General features: G+C 41.0%; 1 protein-coding gene across 13 annotated transcripts in view; it reads left to right on the top strand.

The window, feature by feature from the left end:
- Positions 1–515: 515 nt before the first annotated feature.
- The window catches only part of LOC118227898 (transcription factor COE3-like), a 106748-nt gene continuing 92006 nt past the window's right edge, over positions 516–15257 (top strand). For 4 of the 13 annotated variants that reach the window (XM_035418936.1, XM_035418938.1, XM_035418942.1 and 1 more), the window contains exons 1-2: positions 517–1256; positions 14441–14597. In XM_035418936.1, the coding sequence (XP_035274827.1) occupies positions 1123–1256; positions 14441–14597 (291 nt within the window). In that variant the 5' untranslated portion in view covers positions 517–1122. Of the gene's footprint in view, positions 1257–14440; positions 14598–15257 lie in introns of all 13 variants that reach the window. The other 9 variants (XM_035418931.1, XM_035418932.1, XM_035418930.1 and 6 more) reach the window with 3 other exon arrangements.

Genomic DNA, 15257 nt, shown 5'->3' with positions numbered 1-15257 from the left:
TGGACTTCTTCGCGCTCATTTGACAATAGGCCTAACCTTCTGCTACATTTTAAATATTATTTTATTATCGCAGCAAATAATAATCTAATCATCTAATCTAATAATTATCTAATGAAAGTACATTCACAATAAAATGCTTTATCTGACGTAAATTCACCATAATTGACCAGGCCGAATAGAATATGATTTTGCCCTATCTCAAACTTCCTGTTAAAACAAGGGAAATAAAGTATAGGCTACTGTATGTGTAATGTTAAAACAATACCATTTAGCCTGCGTTGCAATAAAACCTTGATGTGTTATTATGTACATGAAGTAGGCTACTCTACTTGCTCTGACGTTTCCTTCTAGTTATCATGTGGATTTAGTGCGGCGAATTTTAAAAATGACGTACACAATGACTCCCTCCAATAGAAATCCAGCTGGATCATTAATATCCAAATGTTTATCCCTTTTAAGGACGAATCTCCGCCCTTGCCAAGTCCAAGTGTGTCTCCCCCGAGAACCGAGAGCTGGAGAACCCGAGAGAAGGTGCGATCCGCTGGGACTGAGGAGGCATAAAGAGACGGGGAGGAGGGGATGAGATTTCTTGCTACCCAATCCCCCTTTTCCCCAGGGAGAACTAGCCTTCCCTGGTTCATCCCTGCCTCTTGTTTGGTAATCATTTCATTTTACTCCTTTTTGAAGCGGTCGCTTGTTTTACCCCACTTTTCATTTCTCAATCCCGTGCGCGTATGTTCTCTCTCTTCTTCTAAACCAATTCAGTCACTCCCTTTTTCCCTGAACCGAAAAGGTGTCCAAGACCCTGGCTGATCATCCTCCTTTGAGATGCTTTACGGTTCTAACGCTTTCCTTTCACTCCCCCTCTTTTAACTTGAGACCATTTAATCTTGAAACCACTGAACTTGGTTTTGGATCTAACTTCAGGAGAAAACTCTAAGGGATACAGAGTCCTTCTTTGGATAAGAACCTCTATCGCTCCCCTCGCTGCGTTTTGGAAGGAGATTTTCACCCCGTTTCAGCTGGTTTTTGCTCGTTAATCCAGGTGCCCTTGTTTTGTGCTCGAAGGAGGATTATTTAGTTTGAACTGGTGTTAGGGAAAAGACACAAAAGGCGATTTTCATGTTCTCCATCCAAGACAGTCTCCCGCGGGGAGCTTTGACCATGAAAGAAGAACCCCTTACCAGCGGCATGACACCGGTCCGCTCGTGGATGCAGAGCGCGGGGATTCTGGACGCGAACACCGCAGCTCAAAGGTAATAATACATTTGAATACCAAGGGCGCGTGCGAAGGTGCTGAAGTATTTGGCAAATGGCAGGGAATACACGATACAAATCTGCCTGTGCGTGGGGGAGCAAACCGTGGTATACTATCTCTCGTGGTAAAAGGTTAGCGATGTAGCCTACTTGAAAGGGTTTTGCATATAGGCTAAGTATACTGAGCGGTATTTACGATAAACTTTGAAAAGGTGCTTGATAAAATTCGAATTCGAGTTGTCGAAAACTACACCAATTTGATTGTGTTCCTATGTGGTCACTGTAGTTTAGAAAGAAAATTTGGACAGTATGATTTACATTGTGACTTTCAGCGAATATTACTGTGGATGAAAACTTTACCAGAGATTGAAGGGTAGGGATCAACGGTGCCTTCTGCAGCTTGCAGATTGCTCTACACGAAAATGTCAAAAGATTCGGTTAATGATTTCAGTTTAAGTGAAGCCAGATTGAAAACTTGTCCCATTCACAGCCATGATGCATTTTCAAGAAACAAAGTCTTAGTTGGTTCCCACTAGCCTACGTTCATTTGGATGTGCTATGACAGTATTGGCGCTTATTCGAGGGACAACACAAACTGCAAAAAGTATAGCGTTTTGTTTCACACGACGAGGGCGAGGTCAGAATAAGAACATCTCTCTGTTTGCGTAAATAAGTTTAGCTCTGTTTTTATTCGCTATTGGGCTAGTTTTTACCACATCATGGATATCACTTTTAAATTTAAGGGGCGCGTTCAGTTGCAGCACATAATTTAAATTATGAGAGTGATATGGTAATGCATTTATGTAACATCAATATTATGATAATACCTCAACAAAATTGATATCCTACAGCAACGTTTCGTTTTTGGAGAAAACAGACCCGACATTATAGTTCAGTTTTAACTAAAGTGCATGAGTGTTCTTATTTGAATAAATAGGGTTAATTTATTTAGTTGTATCCATCGCGCCATGGCTCTTAATAACAATGCGAAATCAAACACTGAACATCTCTAAAAGCCATTCAGAATTTCTCAATTTAAATTTGATAAAAAGTCAGTTAGTTCTTGTATTATTATTTTATATTGATAATGCCAAGCTTGTTCATATGCTATGTCATCCCATTCCAAAAAAATTAACTCAGATTCTCTGAGTTTATGTGTTTACAGTAAAACCTGATCCGAAGTCGGCACCATTTATTACATATAAAGACATAGCTATAGCTCTATAGCTGGACGTGCTTTTATTTAGTTTGACGACAGCTGATCCATTAGAAAAACATTTCAGAGGTGTAGATATCTGGTATGTACAATTAGCAACATATATATATATATATATATATATGCGTGTAACATTATTTATGTATAGATAGTGTAATATATTGTATATATAACCAAAGACACATTAATATAATTTACAGAACAATTGCTATAGAGCACAATTAAGCATCGTTGCTTATTACTGAAAAGGCCAAATGACAAGGCCCAAGTTTTATTTAGGAAATATTTATACAGTCGAAATGACCAGCGTTGCCTGTAATGTGTGAAATTTCTTGCGCTAGTTAAACGAGCCATGATGACCTATGCCTTGTCCTAATAGACGGGCATTTGTCATTATTTTTCAGTCTCTACACACTGACTGTTGTGAGCGATGTCTCGCTACAGTACGCTATAACATTTCGTATTGTTTACAAAAAAGCATTCTTTAATTTAGCGCGTTAAAGCGGCTATTTTGAAACATGCATTTTATGGGCCATTCAAGTTCAGACGTAGGCTCGCGGTCAACTAACTCTTCCACGCGCATGGCTTGGATGCACAATTCGTTTGATGCAGTACAGTAGTTCGGGGAAGAGGTTGTAAGTTTTGCCTCTGTTTGCTTTGGCCTAGCTATAGACAACAGTTCTGGAACCGAGGCAAGCAGTAAATAGCCTGTTTTGTTTGTGATGTAGGCCTATTGCATTTTATCTGTCTCATTTCCCCTGAAAAGAATTGCGCCTTATGTTTGACATGAGTGGAATATTAGCCAAGTGACTGGAATAAAGCGGCTCGTTGAAATATTTAGTCCTGGTGGAGTAGTTGCACAGACTGTGCAAACTGCAAAGCATGAATCAAATATATTCTGCCCAGCACCATAACTGCTGATAGACTGTTGTTTAACGCGGGTATATTTAGAAATAATACTGAGTAGTCACTGCCTTAATGTCTCATCACGTTTGTCTTGCCTGGAGTTCAGCGAAAATATAGTTGTGAAGTTCCGTCCTCCATGTTTTTGTAATGTTAACTCAACACTTTAAAAGCTATCGACCCGGACTATTAGGTGGCAGATGTCGGGCTGTAAGCATATACAGAGCTGTTGCGTGCAACACCCAGATCGCCAAAAGTGGTTTTCTGCACAATACCGATATTTTTGCACTGTAATTTTCTGCTTCCCCACAATCAGGATCACGACTGTATTTAAATGGTCAAACTTTAGTAAATATTTAATATTTTCAAATATTTCATTAATGTTTACCATGGATCAAGTCGTTTTCACTTGTGTTAATGCAGAGCTCTTGTCTTAAAAAAAAGAAAAATTACCCTACATTTCTTAATATGTTTATGTTAAATATTATTGTGGCACATTCAACAAATTACTATATAACTTTGCTAACAACAGACTTCACAATTAAGCTTTTAAAAATGGCAAATCTCACTTAATCTGATAATGTCATTCTACAGCAATATTTGAAATTTGTAAAGTGTACCTAGACTTAGATCTTATTTTCTGCTTTTGTTCTTCTTTTATCCAAGTTTGAGATATGGCAGAGATATGAATACAAACAAGTGCAATACTTCATCCACAAGGTTGTCTTAAATTTCCAATAATAATATATATAGCAAATAAAATTAATTTGGTACAATCTGTATTTTGAAAGGTGTGACCTTTTGTTTTTGTTGACGTTCCCTGAAGGCCATTGCTTCCACATCTATTTTATAGTATTTTGCAATAAATTACAGATTTGGGTAGATTGTGTGACATACTGTCCATGAAACCATGTGTGTCCAATTCTTCAGCATTGGGAATTTGTTCGTACAAGGATGTGTACAGTAGATCTGCCTGGAAACCATTTTACTCACAAACCCGGAAATTCAAATGTTAAAACAGGGCCACAGGGAGTCAAAAGTCAAAGATCCCTTGATAATCAAGATCAGAAAATCTCCCTATACTTACATTCTACTTCAGCTTCATACATAGTGCTCTTGCAATGTTTCTGTGACATTCTTGGAGTCTGACAGCATTTCTTATGTCACTGGAAGATTTAGGAAATGTTAGATCTTTTGCGTAGTGCCAAAAAACACTTAACACACCCTGATCTCTGTATTGCAGGCTCCGATTTTTTCGCCAGAAAGAAAGGGTGTTTCTTTTTACCCAGAATTTCATGGAAAAATCATGAGAAGTTGACAGAAATTCCAAGCTGGTAAATTCATGCGTAAAACCCATCCCCCTTTTCTTAAATGTGGCTTTTTGGAAGAAATGTGTGTCCTAAATGTGTGCAACATGCTGCCGAAAGGTCTTCAGAGCTCTTTGATGCATTTCTTTTGGAATCTGGCTTCCTCGTGGAGCATCGCACGCCCGTGGGGTCGCTGTGCTGAGCCGAAGGCAGGGGTTTCGACAGAAATGTGGATACACCAGGGGGATCGAGGCATGCCCCCTCGGTCAGACCTGTAACTCACGCAAAGCGGGGCCCGCTGGACGGAGCCGCCGAGCGCTGCGGTCCGGGGCCCCGGGGTCGGTTTCGCTCAAAGTGCTTTGGCCTTAACTTTCAATGAGGTTTTTCAGACGGTTCTACTGTTCCCCCCCCCCCCCCCCCCCCCCCCCCCCCCCCCCCCCCCCCCCCCCCACTGTTTACGCAGCATTTGTGTTTATTTCTTGGGTTAAAAACCGCACGAGAACTCTCACTTCAAGATTAACCGTAGGCAATATAGGTGATTATTTATTGATTCCTGTAGGACTTCAATATATCATGAAATCCGCTAATCTGCTAAGGATTAAGATTATGTTACTTCAAGGGTAAAGACTTTATATATGAGGCGAGGATGCCTTGGCCAGTGTCGGTAAATCTAAATCCGATGACTCAGCTACCTGTGGGTTGCAATATGCCAATGATTGGAGTGAATGCCCTCAAATGAAAAAAACCAACAACTATGCAGTCATTGCTGTGTATAACAAAGTCTGATAATTGTTGTTCTAACTATTACTCAGGGAAGAATAGGTCAAAATGACTGTATCAATATTATGTAGACAAATTGCAGAACAGGTGACTTCTGTAATGGGTGAAATTTGTTCAGTCGGAGCGCGCAGGGAGATATCAAACTTAAATAAAGTGTTTTTTGCTGCAGCTGCCAGAATGAGCAAATCATTCATCAGCGCAGCCTGGAAGGCCCCGTCGCCTGTAACTTAACCCCATTAGAAGTGTACAGGTGAGCTGATAATGGCCTCAGCTGCTGGCTCCTAATTATACTTCTAAATGTTTACGTGGTTTGCGGGGTTTGGCGCCTTGAGTGACAGATGGGTAAACGGGCGGGAGGCGCTGCTGCCAGTCCGCTGAAAGAAAATGGCCGTGGACGCGGAAATCGGGCGCTAGTAAAAAAAAAAAAAGCATCAACAGGGAGAGTGTAGGATGTGGTACATGGTATGCGTGTAATCCTTTTTATTGTTAATGTGCACTTGTTTGAGGCCATTTTGTATTTGCTTTTTGGTTTTTGAATACTGGCGGTGTGAAGAATTTAGGCGAGGGTGCATTTAGTGATGCAATAAAAATCTTTTCGCTCAGTATGGGGACTGTTTAAAAGTTAAGAAACAAAACTGGTTATATTAAATGTCCCTCTGAGGTAAGGACAGACCATCTGCATTGAACAGGTGATTGCTTAACAAGTTTTAAGTGTTTATCCTTGTTAGTTTGTTAAATACCAGTGCAATTGAAGTGAATTACAGGTAACCTCAAAATATTCAATGTGAATAAAACCATATCTCTGTTTTCGTATTTGAGTATATTGGATAAATGACTCAAAGCAAACTAAATTAAACAGTGAAGCTAACAATAACAAGCATCTTTAAAATTTCTCCGTTGTATTAATAGTGGATCAGCGTTAAAGTACAAGCAGAAGTTCCCATTCAGAACAGAGTATCACAGCTTTCTCTGCCACCTGTTTTCCATTTCTGTCTGTCATTACTGCCAAATAAATACTGGCATACAAATGTACCGCACTAATACTGTTGTTTCATACTTTTGTCTGCAATTTGCTCGGCAAGTTACGTAGTATAATACGGATCTGCTAAAACCTGATTACTTGTCTTGCCGAAATTACTAACAAATTAGACTTTAGCTGGAAGCATTTAGATACAGCCCATAATAGCCTCTTATGATTGAAACAGCTGTGTGCTCTCGGAAATTCTGAAAAACTTAAAGGCCTCTATTATGATTTCTGCTGTGCTATACTGTAGTGTGTGTGTGTGTGTGTGTGTGTGCTTTTTGCACATGTACATGTGGGTATGACTTTTAAATGAGTAATATGAGATAGGATATGTGGTAGTAATTTGTCTTTGTGTAAGCATGCATGCAGTTGCTGCTTATCTGTGGTAAATACTAAAATTTCAGAAGTATATTGCAGCATATGAAGGTATGATACATACTTTAATGACAATGTTCATCCTGCAAGCAGCTCCTGCAGTTTTAAGTTGTACAGACTTTAGTGGAAGGTTGTGGAATTACTTGGCTCTGGGTTTCTGGCACACCGTGCCTAACACACCGAACGCACTGAGAGACATACTGCCACGTTTGTTTTAATGAATCACGCAGAGGGAAATCCCGCGGCTTACACTGTCCAGCAAATTTAGATGACTGTACATCTCCATTTTCACACTTTATTTAATCTTTGAGACTCAGCTTTGTTGAGTTATGCTGCATATAACCGTGGCTTCGATTTTGCACAGAGATACAGCAGCTCACACTCTCCCATGCATTTCTTAATTGTCAGGTCAGTTGCATGTATACATGACTGTCAGCAAAAATGCCCAGACCCCGTAGCTACCTGTTGTGCTATGCAGATCATCTGTCTCATTTATCAAAGTGATACAGGTGATGCACTGTAAAGACTTAAGGGTTGTGCCGGGTCCAGATTCCCTTCAGCTCCCTGTTTCTGTGCTCTAGCTTTTGGAATTAAGAAATGGAAACAAATTTTACTTGTTGATTGCAAATGCAAGACGCAGAAACTAACTCTAGAAAACCTCACGCAGTGACACCCTCAAAAAAGGTGCTTACAATGTTTTACCACTGAATAGCTACAGGGCGAACAAAGAACATTAATATTCTTGAAGTAACTGAACTTGAAATTTTGTTCAAGAAACAAAAAAACTTAAACTTAAAACTCCCTGCATTCAGAAAGCTTGCAATATTCATGCACCTTAGAGTCTGGAGAAAATAAAGAAACTATGAAACAGTCAGACAGAGAGAGCGACAAACGAGAAGTTGTTCTGAACCAGACTGCTGTAATACATGTTATATTTGGACTCTGAATCAGGCTTTCTTACCTTTTGAAGTCGGGGGAAAGTACGATTCTCTGTACAAAGCTCAGAGTTGCTAAGTGGTTCAGAGCTAAAGTATAATATAAATGACTGTTTTGTGCTGTCAGAAAAAAAGTAAAACATTAGACGGGTGCAGTAACTGCGGTAATGATGTGTTAAGGGGTGAGAGCAGGCTCTCACCAGGGATACAGGAACTACAAGGCTGCATTTGAAGTCAAACCAAAGCCCACAGTTTATGAACATTACTGTATCTAACAGTACTGCAACATAACCTCCCGCTGTGTGACTCTAACGACTGCTGTGTTAACTCATGTAAATGCTACATGAAAGTTTAGCTACAGCAAAAAAACAACAACAGCAAAAAACTGTATTAATTTATAATTTATTTTGCTTTTCTGATGTATTTTAGTTCAGTTTTTTTTTGTTGACTCAAACACACAGCCTGCAAATCGCAAAATGTTTTACCCTGTAAAAAAAAAATTTCCGGTAAAGATTCCACTCGGATGGCAGTGTATTCACACGTTTATGAGCAAGGGGTGGGTTGTTTCTTTCTCTTTTTTACCTATATCACCTATGAAGACAGTATATTTCCAGTTTGACAATGTTGTTATTTTATGAGTTCTTTTGTCAAATTCTGAAGAAAAGTAGCCTCAGGTGTTGCAGACATTTTTAGAAATTGCTCCTGTGGAACATTCACACTTTAATTTAAATTAACCTCTGACCCAGTATTAATTAATATCCTACAGATATATTTTCAAGAAGGTTTTAAACATTCTTTTTTTTACCACTCATCACTAAATGTGACCCGTCAGCTCTCCTTTGACAAGCGGCATGATTGTTACCTCATCAGTGTGACTGTCTCTTCTACCAGAACTGGCAGACCTTCAGCCAGCCCATGGGAAATATGCATCGGCGCTTTATGCAAATATTGGTTTCCTGGGACGGGCGAGGCGTTTTGTGTGGATTATAAAGGTATCTGAGAAATGGACAAGGCCTCAATCCCATATCATGAGTGCCTCATCTCTACTGATACGACTCCCACTGGACTGGGGGGGGGGGTCAAAACCTCCTGGTCATGTCTTCCGTGTTTTGCGTGGACAAACATGAGTACACAAAAAAGCAAATGACTGCCTCATGCAGACTCTCACAATGCGCTGTTGTACATGCAATGTAATACAGAAGATGGCTTTTTGTAACATCAGTTCAGAAATGTGTGTATGCTGATCGCCCTTAGAGATTCCCCCTCTGTGTCATGCACAAGGGGTAACCCGGAATGAAGTAAGTCTCCTTTCGGTTGGTGTTCTCCCTCAGTGAAGTGTGCACGTGCGGCGCGGGTAGCAGTGGAGGGAGTGAGAGAGAGAAAGAGAGAGAGAGCGAGAGAGAGCAGGCGTAAGATTTAGTGCTGTTTATTTGATTAATAACTGTGGCTGGTGGCCAGCCAGTGGATGATTTTTAAGTGTCGCATTTGTATAAACAAGGCGGCCGGGCGTCTGGCTCATTAATTGTGACGGGCAATTCATTCTTTTGAAACAAGCGGGCCGGAGTCGTTAAAGACTTCCCGGTCACACTCCATCAGTCCTGTGATTAATGCCCCTGTGGACCTGGCCTGCTCGGCGGAGAGGATGGGCCGCTCTCCGGGGTTTCCACGGGCAACCCCCCCCCCCCCACCTCCCCCTTTCTTCGCCCATTCCTCACCACATGCAGAGCTTAAGCCTTTGGAGTGTTGGTTTGTCGTGTGATCCGGTTAATTCAACCAAATGTGTCCCATCGCCAAAACTGTAATTTCAGAGGTGCACAGTTCTCTAAATCTTCCAGGCGCCGATGCATCTGTGTTGGCTTGCTGTGGCTGCTATGTGCTTTGTCACCGCTGCACTGTCACCTGTACGCCAAATCTCATAAGTGAGATCAAGTAAAAGCCATCAGGTGTGTAAGTCACAAACTGTATCCATCAGAATGGACCGTAGCCTCATAATTATTGCTAAACCACTGCAGGCACAACATGGACTTTCGTGTTTTCTAATTAGAATTTGACTGTATTTTTCAGTCTTTTCTTATTTCTTCATTTCGGCATGGTATCAATTAATTTTGACTTTGGTAACGAAAATAACATTTTGAATGCTTTCGCCCACTTTGTCACAGTTGGAATGCCCAATCCAATCATATTTTTCACCATTGGCCATTGGGGCAGCCTCTGTTATCAATTTGGGAGAGTGTAGACTCTTCTCTGAAGCATTTGATGCCGATATCTGCCTCATTCCACGCTTCAGTCCCCAAGTCAGGCTCGCACAGACATGAATCACGGGAAGACACTTTATGGACAGCTGAACAGGCAGGCCTGCAGGTGTGCACTCGTCCAGCAGGGGTCACTGGTGACGCTGTGCAATGAGATGCAGTCTCATTGCACAGCGCCTGTCTGCCAACCCTCCCTTCTCTGATCATTTCAAAGGACGATTGTGCATCGTCCAACATGGCTGCTGGAATTCTACTGCAAACTGTAGGGCCCATCCATGCGCTAGATTAGGAGATTCACATATCACACATAAGAAGGCACTTGATGCAAGTCTTATGGAACAGCATTAATAGAGACAATGTACAGCAAGTGCGGCTGTTGTTTTGTGTGGTATTTTTCTCGGCTGTTGGCTATGGAAATCTGTCATGTCCCATCTGCTGCAATGTGGGCAGAAACAGCTGTTTTATTTATTTGTTGTTTGGCTGTCTGTTTTTAACTGATTTACCGATGCAATCTGTACAAAAAATGTGGGAACATCAATTTTTTTTATTATACTGAGTGCTTTATTCTCCCGGCTGGTTTGCCAACATATAAATGGTTGCAGCTGCAATTAGAATAATTAAAATTATAATGAAAACAAGCTTTCAGTGCTGATAGTTTTCAGTGTGAAAATTTTTGTCAGCGCACTTGCTTTCAGTTCACTTATACAGCATAGCATTACAAAAAAGCAACATTTGTACAATTATGTTAATGAGGGAAGCAGTTGTTAACATAATCAAAATTAATGAAACCATACTTTATGCTAATAAATGTGCCACTTTAGGATTTTGTTTGCTTAATTAAATTAATTTATTTAAGCTAAGAGGGGAAATCATTTGGAACATTGGTAAAATCAGAGAAAAGACAATTCACTTTTTGGAAAAAACCTGACTTAACATTCTTTTGAGGGTACTTGCACAGATGTTATTGGCCCCCTGTTCCTGCCTAAATCCATAAAAATACACCGATACATTTCTGTAAACATTTGTTGGTGGTTGTATGCTGATTGGACTCCTGTTTGAAAGATATGGTCATGACTGATGAATGTAACCTTTCAAAATGCAAATTTGTGAAAGAAATGTTCATCAGATGTGTGGCTCATAATGCATATTTATTTAGCAGTTGATCATCTGGTATTTACACTATGTCTTTATTCTAGATGCATCTTAAATCCTATAATCTATAGGACATTTGCTGGTATTTGAAAATATATACACAGATATTGCTGCTAATGTCTACATATATATTTTTTTCATTCTGTTGGCTTTTGTTGTTGTCTTTGAACACACTGGGACTATTTTGTGGAATCTGAGCATGTAGCCAGGAGGTTGCAGGTTTGTATCCTGTGCGATGTGTATATATATATATTCCCCTCCCCTCGAAATATTATATATCATATTGTATTGCTGCTTTAGTCAACAAAATATGGGCTAGTACAGTAGCTAGTAACTGCTAATGAGAACAACAAAGTCACTGAGTTTTCTGGATATGTTTTGAAAAATGTATTGTTTAAAGGATTGTATAAGGGCAGCCACAATGTACTCTGTTGAAAAGGGGTTTATTTCATTTTGATGCCATTTTGTAAAATTAAAATGAAATAAACCCTGGCAAGACACCTTCATACACCTTGCTAATGCTTGTCATGTTTTTTTTTGTTTGTTTTTTGGCCCGAATGTGCAGCAGTGATGGCCTTATGAGTCATTGAAATGAATTTTGAAGCAAAGTGTTTTCACCATAAGATTCTGCTCATTAAATGCAGTATTTGAATAAAATAGCATCTTTCTTCCCAATATTTAAATAGTTCTATTGTCAGTTCTGGTGGGGTTGTATTGGTTGGGGGGTTACACATATCCAGCTATGTTGGTGCGAGTCATATTGTTTAAGTGGCAATTTGTACTTTGTTTTAAAGAAGTTCAGTTTTTCCTGATATTTAATTTTATATAAGAATTATTCTAAAATGAACATAAATAAATATTTCTCAGCAATTTCCTGTTCAGCTTACTCTAATATCTCCCATAATGCCTTTCTCTTGTGCCCTCAACCATGAAAAAACAGGCATTGCAGTATGGGAAAATGAGGCAGAGGGGAAAATGAAAACAATGGATCACTGTCCCTCTCGTGTAACACACTATCAAATATTAATGTTGTCATTGCAGTTTAAATGGCGTAATCCATCCAAGACAACTGTGCCACCCCAAATTAAGGCTTTTAATTTTCACCCGATAAAACCTGACCGGAATCTGAGGGTTTGAGTCGGTTTGGTTCAATTCTGTCCTGTTATATTGGGCTCGGTTAGGGTCAGGCTCTCTGTAGCTGGCTCTTCAGAATTTGAGCGTGAAGCACCGTACGAACTGGGTGGAAATTGTAGAAAGGCAGTCTAAACTATACAAGTGACATAATGGATGCCTCAGAGCCAGTGAGGAAAAAAAAAGTTACTGTCAGGGGAGTATAAAGTGAGGCAGCAGCCTTCTAAAAGAAAATTCGAGGTTCTGGATGGTGGTTTTTTTTACATGGTTTTTACAAGCGTGGGGTTCGTAAATTGCAAATACAGTGATACCCAGCTTATGTATGGGAACATAAGCCGTAAATCAGGAATATCGATGTCACAGCGGCATACTGCGCAAGTTTGCCACCATGCACCGTACTGTACTGACGCACTTATTGAAGTCGGGTTCTGGACTGAAAAGGATCATGTATGGTTCGACTGAAATCTTCAGGCCCCTTTCAAACTCCTCCCCAAATTGCATTTGTGTACTCCATTCTTGCTGTAGAAAATGTAAGATCTGAGTATCAAGAAAGGATCTATGGTATGTCTAATGTTTTTTTCACACAATAATAGTGGGCTGATACTAAAAATAATATTGGAGGAAATGTGCCATTTTAGGATTAATAACAAAGGAATAATAAAATGTTTTGAAATCTGAACATGAAAACCATTCTGAACAAAAGTGAATTTGTGGAGAGTGAAAGAATGACATGCTGTAGAGAAAGAAAGTTCTGGAGACTTATCGCCCTTCTGAAGGATATAAAAAAGGATACAAGTTATATTGCTACATCACCGATTCAGAAACTCTGTTCTGCTGTCTCATGTTGTGGCTATTACACCACTAGTGATTTCTAGGTGGCATGCCAGTTTTTTATATACAGGCTGTTCCATTCCTTCCTCTGACCTCCTCCTCCTCCTCCTCCTCCTTCTCTTCCTCCTCCTGATTCCAGATACACAGTCCTGTCTCTTATTGGATTTACTGTAAATTCCCCAAATGTTGCCAAATGGCCACAGTTGCAGCCTCATTCAAATCATCTTAGTCTGATCCTCTCTGCATCGACCGTTATTTTCTAAGCTTTCTCTTTGCATTGTGATGAAAAAGATCACATAACAGAAGGCAGACCAGGCTAGTAATTCTGCTCTGTTCTCTGGCTTTCTCAGCTGTTGCTGTAACCACAGTGGTTTTTTTGATTGCTAGTTTCAAACTGGCAGCCTCACCTTCCACTCAACACACCATTAGAGGCTCATATAGCTTGCCGAGCCAAAGGCATCGCAAAGGGAAAAAGGAACAAATCATATTCCTGGATGACAGAAAAATGACAGAGTGACTGGATATAACAGGAGATGACAGAAAATGTTGTAGCGCCGTCTTGTGCCCATTGGAGTACATCTACACTGGTTATTTGGGGTAGCACAAAGGAGCGGAGACACTGGTCATGCTATGGAAAACTGCTTCAGCTTGGCAGTACTCAAGCCTGTGCTGTGTCATAGGATCTTAGAACAGCGGCAAAAATATCTCTCAGCCTCTGTCACACAGCCCATCAATAGCATTCATTGAAGTCAGTTTGGTCAGTTGACAAAATTTAATACATATTGATACTGCAGCTGACACTGTCTGTGAGAATTGACACAATTGTCAGCATAGCCGTACGTGCTATGGACCGGTCATAGTAACCCCATAGCAGGGTGGTCTGACAGAGGAGGGAATTTTGGTGGCTCGTTGGCACCTGTGACTGAACATGGCTCCTCAGTCTCTGTCAGGCTGAGTGCTGGATTTGTCACTAAATCGATGGAGAAATGAGAGAGAGCATCGATGGAGGTGTTTCCCGCTGTCCCCTGAGGAGTGCGAGCCGGTGGACGTGGGTTTGATAGACAGGCTGCTAAGGAGGGGGGTGCTGGTGGGGTGTGTGGGGTGGGGTGGGGGGGTGGGGGTGGATGGTGGTAACAGTTTATTCCCAGCCAAGTTTTGTCTTTGCTAAATGTGGAACAAGAAAAGATAACAAGTATAAACGTGAGTCTGAATGAGTCATGTACTGACACTATTTCTCTTTTTCTCTCTCTCTCTCTCTCTCTCTCTCTCTCCTGCAGTGGAGTGGGTTTGGCCCGGGCCCACTATGAGAAGCAGCCGCCCTCGAACCTTCGCAAGTCCAACTTCTTCCACTTTGTCCTGGCGCTGTACGACCGGCAGGGCCAGCCTGTGGAGATCGAGAGGACCTCCTATGTGGACTTTGTGGAGAAGGACAAAGTAAGCCCTGTTTACCGCTGCCGTGAAACACCCTTGTTCGCAGCGACGCGCGTTGCCACTGCTTCGCGCACCATGCCCTGCGGCCCGCTCAAACGGCTGCATTTTTACTGACGAGGTCCAGGTGAAAGACCTCGCTCGCAGGAAACCGCAGCAGCCCAGCTGGGATTTGAACTTGCAACCCCCAGCGCTCTGACCGCCGCACCGCATGCTTTGCGTGTCTTTTTTCAGTGTGGTACTCACACCAGGGTTGGAACGGGTGAATATCAGTGCACTGACAGTACCGCAGAATGCTTCTGTGGGAGCTTATTTTCATACTGATCCTTCTGTATTCCCTCATTGAACAGAAATGAGCTAAAGCTGAATGAGAAGCCCATTCACATTGAACCCCATCTGCACTGATAATATTTTGCAATGGTTCAGCACGCCACCGTTGCACAAGCTTATGTGCTATTTCAGACAGTTTTGCAAGGTCAAATCCAAAGCTCATACAGAGCAGACCTGCTGCTTAGCTCAGAGTCTCCTCTGGATGTAATCAATGTCTGTTTAGATAGAACTTGATTTATTCAAGCAACAGGGTCTGTTCTGCATGTGTAGCTATAGGGTGAATGGTATACACAGTTATACATTTGCTCATTGTATATGTTTAGTGATTTAAGTCAA

This window comes from Anguilla anguilla, chromosome 5 (genome assembly GCF_013347855.1).
Source record: "Anguilla anguilla isolate fAngAng1 chromosome 5, fAngAng1.pri, whole genome shotgun sequence".
NCBI lineage: Eukaryota > Metazoa > Chordata > Actinopteri > Anguilliformes > Anguillidae > Anguilla > Anguilla anguilla.
This window is presented reverse-complemented; position numbering and strand designations above follow the sequence as displayed.